At 35.3% G+C, this 23,487-nt stretch overlaps 2 protein-coding genes across 6 annotated transcripts in view; one reads left to right on the top strand and one right to left on the bottom strand.

Moving 5' to 3' along the window:
• The window catches only part of LOC124180173 (centaurin-gamma-1A), a 67,226-nt gene that overhangs the window by 4,146 nt on the left and 39,593 nt on the right, over window positions 1-23,487 (bottom strand). For 2 of the 4 annotated variants that reach the window (XM_046565322.1, XM_046565323.1), the window contains 12 exons: window positions 18,609-18,698; window positions 12,217-12,449; window positions 8,807-8,948; window positions 7,410-7,541; window positions 7,140-7,324; window positions 6,254-6,402; window positions 5,968-6,166; window positions 4,709-4,811; window positions 3,431-3,658; window positions 1,700-1,817; window positions 1,016-1,228; window positions 139-283 (listed from right to left, as the gene is read on the bottom strand). In XM_046565322.1, coding sequence (XP_046421278.1) covers window positions 139-283; window positions 1,016-1,228; window positions 1,700-1,817; window positions 3,431-3,658; window positions 4,709-4,811; window positions 5,968-6,166; window positions 6,254-6,402; window positions 7,140-7,324; window positions 7,410-7,541; window positions 8,807-8,948; window positions 12,217-12,324 — 1,722 coding nt within the window. In that variant the 5' untranslated portion in view covers window positions 12,325-12,449; window positions 18,609-18,698. Of the gene's footprint in view, window positions 1-138; window positions 284-1,015; window positions 1,229-1,699; window positions 1,818-3,430; window positions 3,659-4,708; window positions 4,812-5,967; window positions 6,167-6,253; window positions 6,403-7,139; window positions 7,325-7,409; window positions 7,542-8,806; window positions 8,949-12,216; window positions 12,450-13,257; window positions 13,683-18,608; window positions 18,699-23,487 lie in introns of those variants that run through there. The other 2 variants (XM_046565321.1, XM_046565320.1) reach the window with 2 other exon arrangements.
• On the top strand, window positions 14,180-22,602 carry LOC124180177. 2 transcript variants are annotated; one of them, XM_046565329.1, is made up of 12 exons: window positions 14,180-14,444; window positions 15,364-15,460; window positions 15,544-15,673; window positions 18,149-18,389; window positions 19,212-19,376; window positions 19,466-19,609; window positions 20,106-20,298; window positions 20,439-20,518; window positions 20,611-20,849; window positions 21,345-21,575; window positions 22,111-22,223; window positions 22,356-22,602. In XM_046565329.1, the coding sequence occupies exons 1-12, from the start codon at window positions 14,304-14,306 to the stop codon at window positions 22,421-22,423; spliced, it is 1,842 nt and encodes a 613-aa protein (XP_046421285.1). In that variant the 5' UTR covers window positions 14,180-14,303; the 3' UTR covers window positions 22,424-22,602. The 2 variants fall into 2 exon arrangements, with proteins under 2 accessions (XP_046421285.1, XP_046421286.1); XM_046565330.1 differs by having other exon boundaries at window positions 14,182-14,444; window positions 15,400-15,460; window positions 22,356-22,601.

The raw sequence follows: 23,487 nt of genomic DNA, 5'->3' as shown, positions 1-23,487 counted from the left end.
ACACAAATTTTCTAGCAACTATAACAAATACAAATTTTCTCAATGATATCTATTCAGAAAAAAATCTTTGTAAAAATATTAGCACTAGTTCGACCAGTGTTGCACTTTGTTCTTAAAAAATTTCGTAATTTGGCTCACCCATATTAACAATTGAGCCATTGCAAGATTTCCAGTTGCGCAAGCAAGATGAAGTGGTGTTCGAAGATCTTCAGCGCTGACAGAAATATTTATATCTTCGCAGGTACATCGCGCCAGGCATAAAGTAAATGCCCGTGTGTCGCCCCTTAATAAATGAGATACGTAACGTGTTATATTTGTAACGTTACAATTTTTTTTTAAATTCGTTCACAATAAATCAACAAGACTTCATTAGTTACAAGGCTTGCATGGATCAATTCACGTCACATGGATCAGTAGTTGGACATTGTCACCTCCGATTTTAACCAAATTTGCATATAATCAAACGTTGGGAATTTTCCGTTTACCTTAGTTGAATAATGAATACTTAGTGTTTGGTGTAAAGAGTTGATGTGGCGATTTGGGAAGGTTTAGCAAACTAATTAACTGACTATGACTGCTGCGAGTGATTATAACAACATACAATATTAATAACAATTTGAAGTTGGTTCCTTCACCTTGTGGACGAAGATATTGCCAGTGTATGACATTGTCGCCCAATAGAGTTTAATTATTTTAGGCATATTCAATCGGTCACTTACCCTGCCTCAAGTTTTAGCGTTTCTTCTCAGTATGTATACATACATATGCATAATAAAAAGTAAAAAATAGTTCGTATGGTTCCGATTAAATTTGAAACAAACACTGTTTGAAGATCGGAAATTGCGAAATCCATCCACCGACCGATGAGACGTGGAATAACCCACACATAAAAGACCTAGATCAACTTGTACATTGGCTAGTCTTATTGATTCCGAATACACGAAACTAAATATAGTTAGCAAATTTGAATGTAAAGAATTGTATCACATGAGCAAGATAACGTTGAAGTACATACCGACAAATAGAATCAATCAATAATTTTCCCAATGAAATATTAGGATTGATAGGCGGTAAAAAAGCTTTTTCCTCGTATTTCCATCTAATCCATTGTTCCTTATCTTCTCTAGGAGATTCAGAATTCGGCTTTTGCTTACCATTCAGACAATATTCCCAAACACTATTTGCTATGTCATTACCTAATGCTAACATCACGCTCAGTTGTCCGGACCTACAAAATTATGAAGTGAATGTATTTACTTGGTGCTATGCGATTTTCAAAAGTACCAAATTGACATCTGCATTGGCTTCGATTATAATTTTAAAACATAAGTCATTAAAGTCCATTAAATTCATGTTCAAAGTTTTGGGAGTGTCGTATTTGTGAGACTGTTTCAGAGCTCAGTAAAAAATAGATTGTCGAAATAACATATAACGGATACCAGTACGAATTATGAAATTTTTATGGAATATGGAATATTATGTTAATTAATATATAATATGTGCCTCACATAATATCAAGGGATAACCAACCTCTAATAACTGATAAAAGGCTTAGAGCAGGTAAGAATGTTGCACAACTACAAAAATGATGACACTCTTAAGAATTTCGAATTAAATTATTATTTTTTTTTTAACTTTGTTCTATACCTATAACTAGGCCAATGAGATTAACGAATACGATAACATATTATATACTCACGACCAATCATCTAAGTCAAGAGATCTGACTTTCGAGATATGAGACCCTAAATTTCTATGTATTCCTGAACACTCGATACACATTAACACTCCCATGTTAAGGCTTGCCCAGTCGGGGTCTGGAAATAAATTTTATAGATGTTATCTTATTTTAAACATTCAACTTATACTTTTGCTACGCGGGTACATACATTTTATGCCAACAGAAAATTATTCAGACGCTGAGGGATAAAAGTAAACTCTGGTTAATTAGAGTGTTTCATTGTATAATTTGTACACTTTTGAGAAAAAAAACAATGTTAACTCTCTGTAACTTCTTGTATACTAAATTTCTATTTTAACCACATCTCTGTCACACCAATTACTTCACGATTACATATTTTACTTTGTTATGTCGAACTATTCGAAGGGGATAAGATGTTTCAATACCCATTCGAGTCGCAAAATTTATCAGTGACGTTCCCATCACGTTTATGAGGAGAAGACCGCGGAAAACTATGAATACATAGGTTCATTTTTATTCTAAGGTCAGAAATTTGAAAAATGGTCTACGTTGTGTTGTTCGGGTTTTGACACTTTTACAGGTAACAGAATTTTCTACGAGATTGAATTTTGTACTTTATTATGAGGTTGTTTATTACACGAAACAATAAATCCCTGCTCCCAGAAAAATGTATACGTTGAGGTAAATAAATTTTACCTGTGAGAAAGAAAAAAGGTAAATATAAACGAATGGACATAATTTCTCTTTGCCAGTACATACATTATCAACTTATAATCATTTTTTATTGGTGAAAAAAATGTTTATCTGCGACCAATTCAACTAAATTGTTAGAAGTCTTGAGAATGTAAGTTGGTAAATATGTATCAGCCCAATGATGTACCGTTCTATCCTACATTGTACAGGTATGATATTTTCGTATAGGTAGCGAATTATAATGCAGAAAGAGGTTGAGAACGTCTCTGAAATGTATACTGATTGTGAGCTGTAGCTTAGTGAGCGAGGCTTCGTAGAGGACGGAGCGCCGTGCGGGACGCCTTTTGTTCGGACAGAATATTATGTTACATTACTAATGTGGAAAGTGGGCGATTTTCGGCGGGTGTGAAGTTTTTAGCGTGCATCGCCAGATATCACCCATCCGCACATGTGAGACATGCAATTTTCTCAATGCCAGTGAAGGAAAGTTTGATTTGAGAAGGAATCGAATGTAACATAATAATTTACAAGAAGTACATCGAGGCCAATCAAGAGATCCAGAAGCATAGGTACGACTTTATGAAACCCAATCTGAACACAGAAACTTCTGGTTGAACTTAGCCCAATGACGTAATTGGCAGCGAAAAAAACAATTTTGTGAAATCATCTAGAATCTTTGAAATCACATGAAACCTCTGAGATCTTGTGAAATCCCTTGGAATGCTACGAATTCTTGTGAAATAATTTAGGGTCACTGAAATATTTTCAAATTATGCAATCTTGAAGTTATAACCCCTTGGTCAGTTTCGTATGAGAATGAATAAACATCTTATTATACATGCAGGGCTTGTATCATCTTTACCCCAAGCCGTCTTTATACCCAATTGGTAAGCTCTTTCTATTTTTTCACTTTCTATCACGGGGTTCAGCTGAAAGCGAGACGCGGTAGAGCTCATGAGTTCGTACTAGGCAACCCTCAACTATATATATCATAATGAAGCATAACTTATTTAGTTTATATAGGTCAGTACTTACTTGGTGCACCACAATCGACACACGCGTCGTTACCGGAAATCTTGTATTTAATACAATGCATTTTGAAGGCATCTGTCTCATTCTTTTTGTCCGTATCACTATTTTGCAAGCTAGACAAAATTTGTTGCTCGATAGCTAGTATCCAGCTATCCCTATCGTCTGCATTATTTGCCTCGAAGTGCCATGTTTTGTTTTCCAGGGAGATAATGGAAAACTCAAAGCTGTCTTCTGTAATTAAGATCATTACGGAGATAAACAAAAAACAGCATTTAAATAACCTCATTAGCGTGCAAAAGATGATCGTAGATATTCAAGTAAAATCAGTGATATTCCTTGTTGGGATTCAACAGCAAAGTCACCAACATTCAAAGTTTCATATGAGAAGTAGCGAAGGCGTCACTGAAAGCATGTAAAATTGGGGCTAAGAGACTCACGCTCAATGTCACAGTGCGTAAAATTGAGTTATTCGAAAGTTCGCATCAGCTAAAAGAAAACCACTCTCGTGAAATATAACATTTCAACTGTACGTATGAGCCAATGTTACTTTTTCACACTGTTTGGGACTGAAGTACTTTATGCACGCTCCATAAACTTCCGAAATCGAACTTTCTAAGCACGTGTTGGAAAAATCATATTTTGATATCATGACTCTGGTAGCATGTTCTTCTATATATCATGACGCGTCTAACGAACATGCAACTTTTGATCAATCTCAGCAAGTAACACCTTGTGAGATTTACTTCTCAGCGTGCGAATTGATGCGTCGGTTAAACAGTCTACAGTCTGTGTCAAGACAGTTCTGATCATGGTTTTCAAGCGCTTTACAATCGCTCATAGTTACAAAAATGACTAGAGAACAGTGTACTGGTTAGAATTAGTATTGCCGCACATGATCTACGTGAAAAATGGCTAAATGCAGAATACAAATTAAAAATACACTTCTTGTCCAAAATCGTGGTATGTCGCTGAAATCGTTCGATATAGAATTCGAAAAAAAATGAATGGTTTATACCACGGACAGGATCTTTCGTAAAATATCTCGTGTATTTGTTTTGCCGCAGGCACTACTGAACTCTACAAATTGCTAACTATCCGCTCTTCTGTAGGGTGTGATTTCTCATCGGTTCTACTTTGGGTCTAAATAGGATTGTATTTTGGCCTTCAGCATTAAGATACTTCACAAGGACTTTCATAGTTTCATGTCTGACTGTTGAAACACTAAGTATTCCAAATATCTCGTAAGTTCAAATTAATTAAGTTTGAATGTTTCTTTTATACCTTGAGCTACTGTAGCTTTGGACCCCTTCGGAGTTTTCCCAGGCACTTTAACAGTTACGTATTGAAGTAAGATCTCTTTCCCATTAGAATCGTTCATGTAATCCTGAAAAACATAACAGATTGAATCCACCAAACCAAATCAAATGATATGAACACTCTACTTCAATTTGTTTTTTTTTTTCAATCATCAAACTAATCTACAATAATTCATACCTGTAAACAACTAAAGCAAAATGATATATTGTATAGGGGAGACCGGGGCAAAGCAGGTATCCAAATACTAAGTAGGACTTAAAAAATCAAATATCAATTTACGCCGCATGCTTTACGATGGATATCGTAATTGGTACCTTTAAGAAACCCAATATTTTTGCAAAATGCATGTGTGCATGCATAATTCATATAAACCTAACCTGCAGAATGCACACTTTGCTCTGCACATGAGACAAAATTGACAAGTCTCTGTAACAAAATGATGACGATTAAAAAAATTCAATTCACACTCTTGTTCATGTGTATCTGAAATGGTTCACATAAAACTTAAAAATGATTTAAAGAGGTCATTTTCATTATCATTAACATTTATTGCACAGTTTTCAGATCTATTCCACAGTTTTAGCTGATGAAAATAATGTGCACAGGAGTCTGAAAAGGATGGCATACTTCCAATGTAATAAAAAATCTAAATTAACATTTTGACATGAACTAGCAAATATAGCAAATTGAAAATAAATAAATAAAAACGGATCAGAAATTCTATTCAAGTCACGGTGATTCAAAATTCTGGTCGAACGAATTTACCATTTTACAGTTCGTTAGTCGCAAATATTCAATGCTCTTTTTTTGTGTCGCAGTTTTCGTGCTGCTGAAGTATATCGTTTTTCCAAATAGTGCGAAACTAGAACTAAAATAGACCATTTGGATACGAGTGCGTAATGTGAGGCGTTCCAGGCAAGTGTTGAAAACATCGCACGCTCCATGTGACACGGGTATTGAACAATATTTTTTATAACAAGCGCACTTAAAGGTTTCCTGTTTGCACTCTGCGTGTAACAAGAACTAATATCACACACTGGATTTGCGCAGAACGTTCTGTGCAAGTTTAACGTAGAACATGCGAAAAAGAGCTGGGATGCACTCGCTCTGGAGGCGCGAACAAGCATCTTTTTTGTGTACACGTTAGGAACAAAATTTGATATGTTACCTTTACCCCGCCTGTCTAATTTGCCCCGGTCTATCCTACGTGCTTAAATACATACATGTAAACTGGAGTGATAAGTTAAACGTCCATCCTCCAACAAGGTGACGTACTTTTTTTTCCACTCTTTGAGAGATTTACTGCTTCGTTTAAACAGATATCCCTGTTTGGCAGGTATTTCTCTGCCAACACCCATTTCACCCATATTATATTTTTCTTTTTTAGACGGCGTGAATATATTTGATTTTCTCCTAAATTTCCTGTTGAGTGGAAGTACATTATGAGACCTGTTGAAACTTTTTATACATGGTACGGCGAATGATATGACCATGTAAATCAATTCGGACCTGATTGTTGTTGGAGTTAATATCGACGTTCGCAGTTCTCCATGTTGATTTTGTATATATTGAAAACTATCGTTGGTGGTTACAGGGTCAACATGAGAGCTGCTATCATTTCCAGATCGAATCGTTGTTTCATCATCTTTCTCAGTTCCCTGTAAGTTTAACTTTAGCTGAAACTTGGTTTAAATTGCCTAGGAGTACTCAAGTTAATTCAATAAATCATCTCCCTAGTCGTTTAGTCATTCGAGTATAAGAGCAGCATTGTGTATTATAACGTGGTTGTTTGTAAATATATATCAGAGAATGAATGTTCAACAAAATTAACTTTATTCGAATACATTATCGTGAAAACATATACACGTAACCATTCTCGTATAGTTAAAGTATGCAAACAGATATTTCCTTTTTAATTGAACCATGTTTTATCCTGAAACATAATTTTTTATACTTTGTCGAATTTGTGCTATATTTATAATTATGAAACATGATCATCTTACTTTTCACTTTTATTATCATTTCGTTGCTCGTTATCGTGGTACGCTTACGTTTTGGACTTTGACTGGTTCAGGGCCACGCGTATGTTAGTCGTGTACAAAATCAGATGAAAACCGTTTGATAGGTTGGTAACGCGCTCACTACGCCAACATTTCGAGCAGGTTGGATATAACACAGCACCAGTGTACGCATTACTGACGTATCGAATGATTCTCATCAGATTTTCTGTTTGACCCAAATACACGTACCCTTTAAACTTGTCCGAATCCAAGTCCTTTTTCGAAGATTTCTTATAGTGTGTGACCACATACCAGTATGATCATAAGCCCAACTTTTTCCCAATGAATTAAAATTCACAGTAAATTTGATGATATTTTTCTTTAAGGGTACTCACAGGTGAATGGTAATTGCTGCTGACACTATCTTTTGGAATCGGACAAACTATGTCCATGTCTTTGGTAGGTGGTTGTACATGTTTTGTAATCACAGGCGCAGAGTGTTTTTTATCGTCTTCTCCCGAGCTTTGTCCATTACATCGAAAGTGTTTTGAAGATATATTTTCAATTATTCTTTGACAAACTGGAAAAATATACGCCTTGATGAATGATAGTGTCGCGATGCAATAACTTGTACAAATCATAAGTGTTTCTAAGTTTTTACTGACCATCTTGAAATACTCTTTCAACATTTAAGCCGTATACAGCACATGTCTCGTAATAAGGGCATTTTAATTCACTTGCCAGCTTACGAGGCCTCATATCTTTGATTATCCGAGGATTTGTATCATTGATTGAATCTAAAGAATGTAACGTAGTAATAAGTATTTGTATAAAAAAATGAAAGCCGAAAAGAATTTTTAACAGAACATATGGAGAAATTATATAAGCTGAATAACTGCTTTGAATTACAAAATGTAAACGGAATATAAAGAGAATTTCCATACAGTGCAGTTAAGTTCGATCAGCTAGTCCTGTGGTATGCAGTACAGTTTAGTTGAAAGTAAACGCTTTGTTACAACGGTTTAATAAATATATTTGTCTCAGGATCATATTTCATTCTATACTATAATCATTTTCCGAACCGATTCTAATAATTGATGGCCCATAATGATGAGAGGACAAACCAGTATTGGTCTCCGAGAGAATAACTGAATAATTTGTGGAAACAAAGTTACAAGAGATTTTCATAATCTCATTATCAACCGTCTTACAATTTAATTATTTCATTCCTTATTTTTCAGCTCTTGGGAGACTCAAGATATCAAACTTTCGGAGAACTGCCAAAAAACCCTCTACATTTAACCTGAGAAATCTAGGATAGGTAAAAACATCTATTACTATGTAAAGTAACTTTTTTCTTGGATCGTCATCTTGAATAAATTTAAACAGTTGATGAATTAAATTCAATGATAAATAGTCATTAGCACGGATAATCGCTTCGACCACGATGATTTCATTATACGTTTGTTACATTAAATTGTGAGAATTGGCATTTTTATATTTAAACTTTTTAATCATACGTAGTTTTAGTTTTAGGAATAAGCTAATTCAATACTGAATTACTCAAATAATCAGAAGGTAAGTTCTATTTTGATGAAATAAATTCTTCAAAGTCCTGGTACTAATTTGTTTTACCAGCACCTGCTTGGAAAATTCAATTTTCGAAGTCTGTGGAGCGTGCGCAAAGTGCCCCATTTCAAAACAGTACGGTAAAACGATGTTGATGCAGGCGCACAACTGATGCGCTCGATTTTGCATACTAGCGCTTGCTTTGGCGCATGCGCGATCGTTCGTTCAACACTCTAAGTTTCACTGTTTTTTTTTCGGTACTCATACCACGCGTTGCGGCCCCGTTCACTCCATTGAACGGTTAAAGGGTGGAGCGACTGAATTTTGAACCATAAATATAGCGAATTGTGTTTTATACGAAGGTATAAAAAAAAATGCTTTCCATCAGTTTTGAAGAAAGGGAATACTGTCACGTTTGGAAGGAATCGGTTGAAGACATGCTGGCCCTTTACCTGCCAAAGTGAAACAAAAATTATCATTGTAAATATTTTACCTTGTACACCCACAAGTACTTTCGGCACATCAATCATGTTTCGAAATGAACACATTCGGTTGTAATAACTGTATATCCGGGAGAAGCTATCCTCACTTTCTAAACTAAATACCAATAGTACTGCATCTATCCATGAAGAAAACTGCAATTAAAATATATTATACATAAATAAATATTGCAATATACGCTCAGTTCATTATATTTACGATCTAAGCCACCGATGATTGTTCAAAACAATCTCGGGTAGATATTCCAATTACCAATTACCAACAAGATAAGTCCCACTGGTACGTATCATTTTAATTTTGCAAATTACACATTTACATTTTTCATACACAGAGAGAAAAAAGTCATCGATTCAAACATACTAACTTATGTAGTTCAAAAAAATTGTGGACTGAATAAGCCGTAATTACCGCAAGAATTCTTAGTAATTCGAATCAAGCAAATGATTTGTCAGAAAGAGTTGGTTCATACATTTGTTCAAATAGCACCTATTTTCTGTACTTTTTACACAATATACTATTCTAAACTTACTTCGTCCAGATTGGTACTAAAGCTGTTAAATAAGTAGTTTTAAAAAGCTATTTTAACCAAATAAGACCTGCCTTATGGAGAATGGTTTTTTTTTTTTGCATTCTACATTTCGGAACGAGATTAAGGGAAACGACTATGTGACAACTTTGGTTTTTGCGAAATCGCGGCTTGTTTTCATTTCGAAAACGATTAAGGTTGAAACTTTTTCGAAAAAGAAAAGATATGCCATGAAATTTCCGATGAGGAGGTAAGTTCAAACCTTATATCTGGTTGAATATTTCAAAAAGTGTTGAGGGGCCATCTCGAAAGCGTGACAGAATTTTATGTGCTGTTTCACAATCCAGCGACTCAATTCCTGGTGTAAATAAAGGATTTTGAAGATGACAGGCTAATTTGTGCCGTTTAAAATGACGTCAATTTTTTACTTGAAAAGTCTGGTATAATAATATTTAATTGTGACATCAAGGGGTCTTCCATTCAAGTAATCATGGTGTCAACATTATTCGAAATGATTTCGTAATCTCCGAAATCACACTAAACTGAGTAATATTGAAACATAATTCTAGATTAGTAATGATTGGTAGTCATGACAAATCATTTAGGATTACGGAAAACTCTATATAATCTTAAGAAATTATACAAAATCTGGGTAAAATTTATTTGTCAAGTAATCCTCGTAATCACTCTATACAATATAAGTAATCATGGAGTATCGTAATTATGGTGTCATTTTTCTAAGTGAAACACCTCTTGTGTGACATTTATGACGTTTAAACTAATAATTCATGACAATTAGATTGGCATCAATAATTGATACAATACAAAATCTGATCCATCAATTCCCGTTTATACCGAGAGTTTTCTGTGTATCCAAACATTGCGGTTGTATACGGTACGCGCCTGCTAAAAGATATGGAGTGTCAGAATTCACAGGAAATGCTTGGTAGAGACTCGCGCAAGAATTAATGAGATCGATAAGCACGTAGCGTCGATTTTCATGGTTTTTGCGTTTGTTTTGCAATAGGAATTCCGATCTTCTTCGCATGTTTGTTGATTGCAATGGTTTACTGTTGCCTGATAAGCACTAGGTCTACTGAAATTTACATTAAGGATGAATCTTTTGTACTGTCAGAATTAAAAGTTGTGAAAATGAGTAAAACGTTTTAAGAAATCTCTAGTAATTTCATTTGGGCTGATGATAGTGAACACGAAAGAAACGTTATCTCTGTTATGTGACAGGAATGATTCTGAGCAAATTTGATTAACACAAGCTAATAATAAGGTATCAGTAATTTGAGTAGAGGCTTTGTATTCATGATATTCAAAATGATTAAACTCTGGTGTTTATTTTATGCGATTTCAATGTGTTTGTGCTTATTTTTGAAAAGAAGTTGTTACTCCAGTTAAGAATTAGGTGTTCTTCAGAGGCTAAATAGGAGTTCCATCCAAACTTTTAATGCTCCATTTTTTATACCAAAAAAATGTACTTTTACCTACAATGCCTTACAAACTCGGCTTGACGACGGTGATGCCAAAGTTCTCGCGACGCAGGCATTAGGTACACTTTAAATGTTTGTTAAGTTGGCATCTCATATTCGGAAAAATAGATTTTTTCGGTAGTTCTGAAATCCTTTTGAATAGTTCTAGCATTCCTGGTCATTTTCAGAAATAGTTTCGGTTGGTAAGGTTACGGAAGTATCTATTTTTTCCATTAATTAATAAATTATTAATGAAATTCCAATATTCCGGAGGTTCTGATAAACGTAGAGTTTTGGGTTGCCATGGCAAGAATTCTACCGATAATTTGAATGATTCTCTTAGATGCGACCAAAATTCGTAAAGTCCTCCACCTATTTTCTTTTCAGTCACGCTGACAGACTGAGAACCATGATAAAATTTTGTTTGAAAGTTTCCTGAGTTTTAATGAGAATTTTACCGATAATTCGAATGGTTTTTGTTGATGGTGCAACAATAAATTGACGTTATGATTTTATTTAGCTGAAGCAATTTAGGGAAAGAAAACTAGAACGCTCCAAACCTTCTCAGAATTCATAAGAAATTAGTGATTTTGCAAAAACGGGATGCTGGTATTTTTTTTATTTCTCATTTTACCATGGTCGATATCCACTACTATTACTGTTACAGGCATATACCTGTAGAACTTTTTGGAAACTATTCAGAACTCTTGGAAGAATCCATTTTTTTTTAAATTGTGTGTCAACTTCACAGCAATCTTAAGAGTACCTAATTCCTGCATCAAGTGATGTGCCTTATCACATTGTTAAGCTGAGTGTGCGAGGCGTTGTACGTAAACGTCAACTTTCTGATATAAAAAATGGAGCACCAACATTTTTTGGTCACCTGATCATCACTTGAATAGCGCCTAATTCCTGAGTGAATAAATTTTTCCTGGTATCTTTATTGAATGAGTTCCCATAGGTGCATTACTAGCTACATGTTCCAGTGGCAGTTTTTCCTGCACGATAGGTGGAGTACAAAAATTTTGGATGGGACACCTAATGATCACCTATAGAGTACTCCATTTTTTTGTGGATTATAACCAACTTTTTCACCATCAGTCTGCTCAGTTCATGGACATAGAATATGTTTCTATTACATAGAAGAGATGTCATTTATCTTTCACTGGTACAAAAAATATTTCTGGAATTATTTTAAACGATTTTTCCTCTTTTTTTTTAACCTCCGATTCAAATGGTGGGGCCTATTCATCCTGAAGTTAGACCATAAGCTTGGGACACCATTACGATTGAGTTTCGATTGAGCCCTATCAATCGCAACTTATTCACATGTTGTTCTCTCATAGTTTAGTATTTTACTCCAATGACAATCGAAAGAGAATTGGCTTTTCTTACTTGCAATTCTGGAACACTGCCTTCATCTCTAATAAGGAGCAAATAGCTTTGATCATTGACAAAAACTTCCTTTTTGAAACGACCGCCTTCCGGAGATTCTTCGTGCATAAAAGATCCTGTGAGGTACCTATGAACTAGGGCGGACTTCCCGGAATCTGATGAGCCAATGATACCTAGATGTAATTCTGGGACGTCTCTTGCTAAAGTCCATTCATGACTGTTAACAAAGGAGTCTGAAACAATACAGAATAATTAGTAAAAATATTCACTGAATGATAAATTTAAAACTACATGGTCTCATATGATAGATGGCCAAAATCATGAGCTTGAAGGTAATAACGTTAACGTAAGAAAACATCAGGGAAAAAAATCATTATTGTGCAATTTTAAAATGACTTTCAACTAGTTGGCTTTAATAAATATGAGTATATTTTATTTATTATGGTTTAACAAATTTCAGACATTCCGAAAGGTGCGAAGTTACGATTTGCCCTAAACAAGCATTATGTACGACAACGTTACTGACTTTATTCTCATCCAAAACCTGAGGCTGACTTTAGTATCGTTCAATCACAAATTCTAAATCTTGCTGTAATACAACACATGCAAGACGGTCTGTCATTCAGGGTCTGAAGTGTAATTATGAACACATTGTGTTATCAAAATACCATGACCAAGGCCCTGTCTTTTGGCGGGCGATGGAAATTCGCAGCTTTGTTTGTACTTCATGTATGTGTTGTAATTGTTTCAGGTTATCACAAAATATAATTCATGAGAATACTAATGACGGTGTACCAAAGCACAAACTTTTTTTAGATTACAGTAAAAAATTTGAAACACCCTATTTTTGGTATGCGTAAGATGTGTCTTATGTAAAGACACAAGAAATTCTATGGAAAATCACAGAGTGAGTGATAACCGTATTGTATGATTGAATTTGAATAATGTTGAGATTCCGATGCCAATTGGCAAATCACGTCATCCTACATAGTAAATTTCATCAATTTTGCAGTTCCAGTCAAGATAAGAAAATATGCGTACCTTCAATAGCAACAACGTGCTCTCGAATTTGTTTGGCAATGTGTGTATCAGATATGAGATCTATAAGGTCATAAATAGCGTATATTGAGGGATGAACACTTTCGAAACGCTGGATTTCTTGTCTAATTGCAAGAGCGTAGTCATGTCCACTTTGGCCTGTTGTCATTTTCCACAATTAACTGCACTTTGTGTTTTAAATAACTTGTATATTACAATTTAAAAATAAACATTGAGAATAAATTAAGTTAACATGACAGGTAGCAATTTCTTAATCACATAATTCTATGAGTGTAATTAATTTGAAGGTTACACGAAACAGAAAGATGTCAAATTTGTATACTTATAAACATTATTTCGTCACATACGTAGGTTATAGTAACGAAATGGCATTTATACACTTGGTCATGAAGACTAGAGTAAAGGAGTCCGAACGCATATGGCGGAATCGTCGAAAAGTGGTTCGTGAAAGCGATGAAAGATCTTGTAGTTCGGGATGTATCCGCAAACGATACCAGCGCCTGGTTACGAATATGATACATACGTGAGGATCGACGATTCAAAATCACCGCGCTGACGGAGCCCGCAGTGGTAGCGCTGCCAGGCGGTTACAATCCGCGGATCGTTCATCACTTTCACCGTGGTTCGGACTACTTACCTCTAGTCTGCATGCACTTAGTCTTGGTATAGTATTCCATGAAGCTTAAATGTTGAGAACGGGAACGATTGCAAGATTTGAGCTGTGTTCCGAAATCATGCTCGGGGTATGTTCCGAAACTAACTGCAGCACTGAAAATTCCCTAGGACAAAGGAAGAGCTATTCGTGAACTCAGCAGTGCCCACCAGAGAGTGAGGCCAATCAAATGCAGAGTGAGGGAGATGGCACCGTTACAGAGCACATCCCGGCCCATCAGCCACCTCAGGAGTTCTAAAAATTCAATCAGGGGTTACTGTCTTTACAGATATCCAGTCAATGGCAATAATTCAAATTTACCAAATCAGTTGAGCTACATGGGCATTGGGCACTTGTCGCTGTAGAAACTTGTAAAATGGCTAGTGTTCGTGGAGTGAGAGGGGTCATCCTTCCAGATGAAACTATAATAGTCAGTGAGACTGCCAAAGTCTCATACGATAACCTTTTAGACTTATTGTCATTAAAGTCGAAAAAGATGTTATTTTTGCACAGAGAGGTAATAAAAAATATTTCCACGATTTGAATGTCAATAAACATTCAGATAATTTAAACTTTGAAAGGAGAATTTCAAGTATTAATTGCAGGAAATTGTTTACAGCCATTAAAAATTCAATCATTTAACAATACAGTTAGTGTTGTCACGGTTGCAATGGTTTTTTTAAAAATGAATTTGAAGCTAGCATTCAACAATATAATAGGGCAGAGCAATAAAATTGCATTTTCGAAATCAATCTTTTCTTGATACTGAAAAATTTCAATCTTAAATTCGAAAAATTCACCCAAAAGAATTTTTTTTCATAGGACTCTGTATCCAAGTGATATGATAATTTGGTTACATACAAAGTGTTATAAAGTTCAATTGAAAGGTGAATTTCGACAACCTGAAAGCATTCATCAAAGCTGAGAATACCATCAACCCATATAATAAAAACTGCTGGAGGTAACCAGATGATACAAAATATATTCACTTTGCTACCGCAAACTAATTCTAAATGTGTGAAAGATTTGTTATTTTCTACGACAATTCGTTACTTCACTGTTGCTAACTTCTACGTTGTTAATGACCCCTTGAGTCTTTAGTTTCGAAGTAAAATCGTCTACTCTTATCTTATTATGGATAGTCATGTAAGCACAAGTATCAATTTTTAAGAAAACAAACGAAAGTACTCTAGCAAAATACATGTTTTCTGCTAATAGAATCCCTATAAAAGTCATTTTCAATTGATCAAAAATGGCAAAGAGTAACTGAAATAAGAGTAATAGAAAAAAATGAAGGCAACCAGAAGTAATTTATAATTTTTAGTAATTGAGAGCTGTGCAGTGCAGAAAGTGGTGTAGTGCTATTTTGTATCTGCTTTCGTTATGAAATGGTTTACATCACATTCAATTTCAATATATTACAATATGTTTGACAGCTAATCTCTAATCGTGTTTCCACTACTCTATTCAAGCTTACTCCTTCCAAAACCTTCCAAGAGAGAACATCTGATCCCGATGGGTCAGAGTTGAGTGGTAAGCGATGTTTCTTAGTCATGATTGAAACTTGATTTTTGCCAAACAATGTTTCAACACATTTTACTATTTTGATGTGATAGACTTAGACGTCACTGGATCACCACTGGAATATGAGCTGGGCTATCCAAAACTTGACGAAACTGTATATGACTGCAAGAATTGGAGAAAAGAAGCAGAATTTCATTCACCATTATCCAGATTAGAAGCAAGGTTACTCAAATTCAAATTTATTTGCATCAATTTACGCTAGCAAATAAAGGAACGGTGGAACGAATTTGATGTACCTGAAAGTTTTGTGTATCAAGTTGGATGTTTGAAAACTCAAATTGTCGCTATTATAGGATTTTGATAATGAACGAATATTAGTAATTTCAACATAAGCCTCAAGTTCACAATTACGTCACCAGGTTTTATTTACTCTATGTATCAGAACTTGTTAGCAGAGCTTAGGATTCATGACAATTCGAGTTTTCGATCAAGCTTCAGAGATCAAAATGTAAGTGACATTCCACAAAATTTCGTTTGTATATGCCTTGAACTGCGAAGAGTAGTTGCTCAAATACAAAAGATTTAGGACTAGTCTGGGGAGAGGGTAGTGCAAAAGGGCAAGGGTTTGCAGGTAACCACTGGAAATTGTATCTGACTATCAGCATTTGATAGAGTTGTATCAAATATACTGACAGTGGAGTTCTACAATTAAATCTGAAAAGTTGGAAGTTTCAACATATCAGCTTCGTTCTTCGCTAAAAGAAAACAGTGGAATCATAGATGAAATATGAGATCATCGTTAGGTCTCAAACACGTGGTTAAAAAATGCTGTATTTTTATTAGAAGCAGCTCCTTTTGCAAAATAACCCTGGGGCATCCGAAACATGTGTAGTGATTAAAAATATAGCTATGCTTATGGAAGAAGAGTTCTACGAACCCACAATGTCGATGCTTGTGTATAAAGAACATATACCTGAAGAGAAGCTGTTCACGGCAGAAGGGACTAAGGGTGAATGCATTGATGACATACCGGGAGGGTACGAGTTGGATGAATTGAAAGATTATTTGCCGTGTGAAAAAGACCAAGAAAAACAAATAAATCATATTATGTTTGATTATAAAGTAAAGTCTGGGAATTTTACAAAAAAACACACTACATAAAGTTTTGAAAGCCTGCAAACAAAACAATGCCATCGTCTGAAACATTTCGAAAAACTTCTTCAAAGTGCTAATCCCAGTCAACTTACAGCAGAACCCGCGGTATGTAATAAACAAAGTGAAATTTTCTTACGGAGGACATGAAGAAGGTCACTCTTAAGTTTCTGCCGCTGACAAATTTGTGAAAGGGTAAAACCATTTCAAGGATGAACAACGAGATTTTAAGATGACGAGGGTCTGTCAACATAAAGCACCAACGTTATATCTCCAAGATGTACGTCACTCGTTCAGCTTTGCATCGTCTACTTTTTAATTTCATCACGCATCTACAGAATTGTACTCACTTGATCAAGGAGAACCGTGACATTGGTCCATGCGAAGATTGTATAAAAAATGCAATGAATTGTGTACCATCAATTGTTTGCGCCAGTTTTTCATGATACGTTGTAATACCCGTGGGCCACTACCAAATCTTGGGACGATATAGCGCCAGAAGAATTTTGATATACGTCAAAGAAATTTACTTCCACATCACGCACTTAAAAATTCCTACACCTGCAAAGACTTGTCATTATTTGTGAGGTGTTTGAGATGTCGGAAGACTTACTGCTTCCCCTGTTTTTTGTAACCGCTACCACACTGGCTCATGGTCTTTGTAAAATATGTCAGAAATGATGTAACGTTGTATGTCTGTAACTATGAATATAATAAACGATATTGAACATAATTCGTGTGGTTGATTTTTTTTTATTCTAATGACACGAAAATTTTCCCTGAAAAAACATCGAATGGTATGTGGTGATGGTCTCGTGGTGACTTGACTTAGAATTTTCATTTTGTAAGACATTTAATCACTCTGCGAGGGTTAAACTAATCGCTCATACACTCGATTGTTTGTATGCCAGATTTCGAGATTGTGTAATTTCAAATGATTTCATAGGATTTCACGAAACGGGGTATTTCAGAGATTTAAAATGATTTCCTACAATATTTCAAGGCATAGGCTGCCTCTCACCGCCTCGTTTTAATTCAAAATCGCGTCTTTGTCACTATACCTATAACTTGAAGGCACTGGTGCTATTACTTTGCAGCGTCTTTTGATCTGCATTGTTGGACAAAATCATAATTTTCCTATTCCAATTTCCAAATTGCAATTGTGTGTCATAATTGATAAGATTTTAATATTAAATCATAAATTTTGTCATTCTCTTCAGCTCAATTACAAATCACAAATGTGTTTGTGTAATTGATCTCGATTTAATTACATTCCAAACGTACTTTGTAATTGTAAATTTCATTTCCCGGGTGTCCGACATTGGTGGTCTGCTATTATTGCCGGGACGCACTTGTATATTCCATATATATATATCTATAGAGACAATGTACACTTAGGCAAGGTACATCGATATTGAAGAGCACGCGTCTATTATGAATAAACATCTTGTTTAACCCAAAGCGTATAGAAATTACGCGACAGATTAACCAGTAATCGTATCATGGATGTATAAAGTGTGAGTTTATATATTTGTGTTTGAACAGTGCCGCATTGAATTACTGTTCTGAGTATACTTCCGATGACGACTGGAAATTGCCTGTGTTGGCGATATGCGATGGAAAAGATGCCGATAAAACGGTATTATTGGGATCTTACTATGAGGATGGATGGTTTACTACAACACAAGTACAAATTTTGGATGATCAAAAATTGATAAGCATTGAAAAGCTTCCTGTCGCACTGCTCAAAGAATATATCGACACGTTTTCAGTCCAAAAGCATAAGGTAGGATCATATATTCCAGTGTGTATAGATTTGATGTAAAAAAAGTTGAAGAATTTCAATGCAATTACCCTCAACTTTTTTCTTATCAAAATTTAACATCAACTATGAATTTGCGGTACGAATTTACATCCCAATTCAAGGTTTTTCCGCGAGGGTAAGGAGTTGATATTTTGGTGTTTATCACTTACTGACAATGAGTGGGTCGTCTCGTATTCTCACCTGTATTTATACAGACTGCTGGCGTGTCCTGGTGTCAAGGATTTACGATATTAGGCCTTGTCGGTTCATCCGTAAAGAATACATCTGCAACTAAAACAAATTCGTAAAACGTTAGGAGGTGCAAAACATGTCTAATCGATATGAAATATTCCTAAGTGTCACTTTATTTGCTGAAAAATAAACATATAAAAGAAAACTTGTCGATTATTTGTTCGATTGAAATAAAAAATGCAGAAGCAAATTAGCGTGAGACCTAAGCACAAGACATACGACGAAAGTTTGTTTGACTATAGCTACAACTGAATTGAGCGATGGCCATACTAAGGTGACCAAAACTGGTACCTACAACGAAAAACCGAATCTACTCTGCTGAATTCAAAATTCGTCTAACAATTATCACTAATTTAACATTGAAAGCTCGTTTTGTAATTACTTCTCTTGTTAGAGTATCGACTAATAGAAACGTTTGGTAGTTTTCGTCCGTTTCTCCGTCCTTTACCTCTGGTTAATACAGCAAACATTAGCTTGACAATGACTTATTCCACAAATGAAGAATTTCCATTTTTCCGTGTTTCATCCTCATGCTTTCCTTTTATCGAATAGGTATGTATAGCCACGAAAAGTACCTACGAATTATGCGGGAAAAGACCAGGGATTACAGATGTGTCGGATCTGCCACCGGGTGGTTTCAATGGTAATTTGAGCATTGAAGTAAACTGGAATACTTTATCATTTTACGCTCCGGTCATGGATTCAACAACTACATTGGTAATCAGCTGTTTTTACTTTCCTCTGATATACTCGTGAATTCTGTTTGGTAAACATGTATCGATTGCTTATAAATTCAATTATCACAGGTCATGGAGATGACACCGTACTGGGATGGAAGCCGTTTGAAAAATTTGTGGAAAGAATTGAAAGTACTCGATCAGTATTTAAGCATGTTAGAGCAATCTCGGAAAAATGAGAAACTGCCCAAACTTGCTTCATTAAATTCAGCTGTAAGTCATCGTTGTATTATAACAATCTCGTTTCCTTCGCACTTTAAATTTGGTGTGCATACTCCCGGAGCGATAATCGTACGGTGCATTGTTTTATAACACTGTATAACACATTGTTACGATGGATTCATTCTTTTTGCGAATCCGAATTTAACTTTTTTGCGATCCGAAAAAATTGTTCACCCTGTATCCACTCCAGTAAATGTATAAGTCGGAGAGTACCTAACAAATTTGATTTGAGAATCAGTTAACTCGTTATCACTCTATCCAAATCTCCGCATGAAGTTGCTAATGTTTTAATTAGTCCGGGCTTTTATATTTTGATACAATTGTTCCGGAACTTGCAATATGTTGATTGACATTTCAAATCACGATTTCAAAATATCAATTAAAAGTTTTAATTTTTTTGCGGTAAATTTTTTATCCCTTACACTTTATAATTTTTCATGAAATTTTGTATTTTTATTTTCAACGAAACTTATAATCAATCATGTAGATTTCAGAGGAAAATAGAGGAAAATTAAATAAATTAATAAACGGAGAGAATGACCGGAACGAATCTTGTGAAAATAATACTAATGAAAACGATGGACACGTTTCTGATGACGTGAAATTGGAAAAAATTGTCACCGATATTAAATTCAGAGAAAACATGGATTTTGCCGATTTGTTATGGGAATTCCTTACAGGTATTATATTATATAATACGTTAATTTCTATTCTGTCCATAAACTGATATTTCGAAAAATTGCTTTCTAAAATTGTAACGTCATAATTGCAATAAATAGAACTGATTCGACGACCTGATTATGTAGCCAATACTTTTTAGGCTGTCATGATTACGCGCAAGTAGCTGGCTGTCTTCTTACCCTACTACAGGAAGTCCAATCAGGCTACGCTAGACCTCAGGTATGTAGATAGTAACAAACATTACTCAAATATACGTAGAATACAGCGTTTACTAGGGTTGGGTGATGAATTGTCTGTAACCAATTTCACAGGCTATTTCAACTAATTCAGCAAAAATCAACAAAATCATATCTAACGTGATCTTTCAAAAAGAAGCGATGCCCATAATTAGTGAAAACTTACTATTGGAGCTTTTGATAGATGCCGGCTTGCGAAAACTCTGCAAAGATTATACTTACATATTATCGTGTGCAGATTTGATTGATCTTTGCGATATTCGGGCAACGCTGTGCAATCCACAGGAAGGGACGTTTCACATCGAAGACTACCGGTTTGTAAATCCAGCGTATTACTACGCCAATAGACAATAACAGCTTAGAAAGCATTGTTCGGTTTTTGCAAAAATTGTATTCTAATCTAAATGCATTACAAACAACGTAAGAGGTAATGAAATCTTAAAATAATGGAAATAACGTGAACAGAATTGGTAAAAGCTTGAAAACTTTCGTGAATTCATTCTCACGCAATTCAGGATACAAAATTCTCTGTCACAAAAATTAAAACACGCATGCACGTACACAAAACTAGCAGAAACTTCGCTTTCTAATTTTACTCGAAAATCAATATCAAATTTGAAGTTAATGAGTATTTATGACAAGTCGATTTTCAACAGCCCAAAATGCATTGTAACTCCTTCGTTGTCATTTTAGTAAAACTTCGTGTTTCTAGATTGCCATTGTTGAACATAAAGTCCATAATAGTGAGAATACCGTTCATGATAGTTCATGGAGAACTGCAATGTTAAATTGGATTATTTCATTTTCAGAAATAAGCTGACATCACTGGTAGAGATACATTTGTGCCTAGAGTTTACATTGTTTGCACAAAACTACTTGAATTGTGCAACTGTCAATTTAAAGCACATCCTTAGACCTGCTTTTCGAGAACATACGTGCAAAAATTCAACACTCAAATCCTCTACGATTCTAAACCAGAAATCGATACAATCCTTGAAAGTCGTGATACCAACGATCGTGGTGGAAGATATTATACAAGGGTGAGTATCGAATCATTCCCCTTCAACAATACAAAACTGCAGTTGGGAATCGACGTTTTTCAAAGTTGCGGACGGCAATTTAGACGTCATTGCCGCGATCATCACTGCATCTTCCTTATAGGTTTCATCTATAAGGAATTTAACAATTTATCCGTCGATCCCACAAGCCGCAACAATTATATACAGAGTGAATTCCTAACGACTGCATAAGTCTGTCGTCTGTTAAAAGTTAACGCTCACGCGCTACATTCCGCGAGCGAATGTTTGCTAGGTCGATTGACCGTGATAAACGTCGACTAAATAATGTTGTCAGTAATCTCTGGCAGTTGTACGCAACACCGACAACTGTCAAAATTTTTGGCGTTAGTCGCCCTGGCAAACAGTCGGTCTCGGATTGTAGCGCGTGTGTATTAAATGATTAGAAGATGACGGACCATGCAGTCACTGGAAATTCAAATCACTAAGTATAAAAATGTAACGGAAAAATCAAGGTTAAATCTGATTAACACTCGATGGTCAAATATTATTCACGCAGATCACCTTCTTCGTGGAGTTTAACATTGTCATCGACATCTAGTACTGCAAAAGTTACTACAACATCGCTTTTGACTTCTACTCCAATTATCCCCCCGAATATTTACTGCTTTGGTAAGAGGAATATTTTTCTTTTCAAATTTGAATAAGAAATTCATTTACCCTATTCTGAGTCAGACTCGGCAAATACCGAGATTTTCAATTATATATACTATTTGCTTCGAGTTAATGAATAACTTTTTACAGATTCGTCCAACAAACGTGATGTATATCACTTTTTGAAACTTTATTCATCATCTTCCAAAATTGCGTAAGATAACTGAACTGAACCAACTACGGAAGTTTCAGGCATTGAATTGAGATTAATTCGAGGGCTATCACCTTGAATAATTATTGAAGTGTATTTGACATAGCGTCTAATATTTTAATTATCATTTGATGATGACGGATTGTAACTGATTTGTCAAGTATACAGTATTTTGATGAAAAGTTTGCCTGTGTTGTTTATTAACAATCTATTAATTTATGTTAATCCCTTCTATCCGGATGCCATTCAAATTTTGTCGCTTTTTCACCCGTTCAAGCTGTTGCAATAGTATTTTTCTAGATGGAATTGAACTCGTTACAGCACCACATTCTTCGTTTAGACCGAGGTTGTGTAATTCACGTTACCCGAATCGTCGAACCTGTTCACTTTTTATCCCAACGTCATTTATGAGAGTTTTTGGGTATCCATTGTTTGAAGAGTACCCTAATTTAGTTTAGTGTTCTTAGATCTAAGATGTGAATCAGCTAGTCCTCTGTAAAATAAGATGTGCGGAACCCGAAATTGAGATGTACACTAACAATAATCAACAAAGAAGAAGTAAGAAGTACTCCATTTCTAGCGAGGCACCGACTCAATATTCGTTGTTGGCACACGAGTGCAAATACGAAACTCGAGTGAGTATAAACACTCGATACTCAGGTCCTAGTGCGCAATTGCAGCTGACAATGATGCTAGCGGCAAGGTTAGACCGAATGTATTTTAGGTGATAGGGGAAAGCCGTTTATCAGCCTTCGCCTTCATTCGATCGGGAAAAATATGTGAATGTTGGGAATTTGCTCTGGTGTGCTAATTAAGATCCAATTTCATTATCAAGCTCTCACAGAAACTTGCATCGTTTGTAAATGTTTAAGGACGTTAAAAAGTTCGATACTTTGAATAAGAAACCTACTATGATTTGGAATACATGGCCATTTGGGATGTATTGTTTTCCAAACAGTAGCAAGTAATGAGAATTGTAAAATTCGATGGGAAAACGAACTCACGTGTTTCTCATAAGCGGTAAACCCTGGATATCCAAGATTCGGGGGACTTTCATATTTACGCACACCC

This window comes from Neodiprion fabricii, chromosome 4 (assembly GCF_021155785.1).
Source record: "Neodiprion fabricii isolate iyNeoFabr1 chromosome 4, iyNeoFabr1.1, whole genome shotgun sequence".
In the NCBI taxonomy this organism is placed as follows: Eukaryota; Metazoa; Arthropoda; class Insecta; order Hymenoptera; family Diprionidae; genus Neodiprion; species Neodiprion fabricii.
The sequence above is the reverse complement of the archived record's forward strand: the minus strand, read 5'-3'. Positions and strand labels throughout refer to the sequence as shown.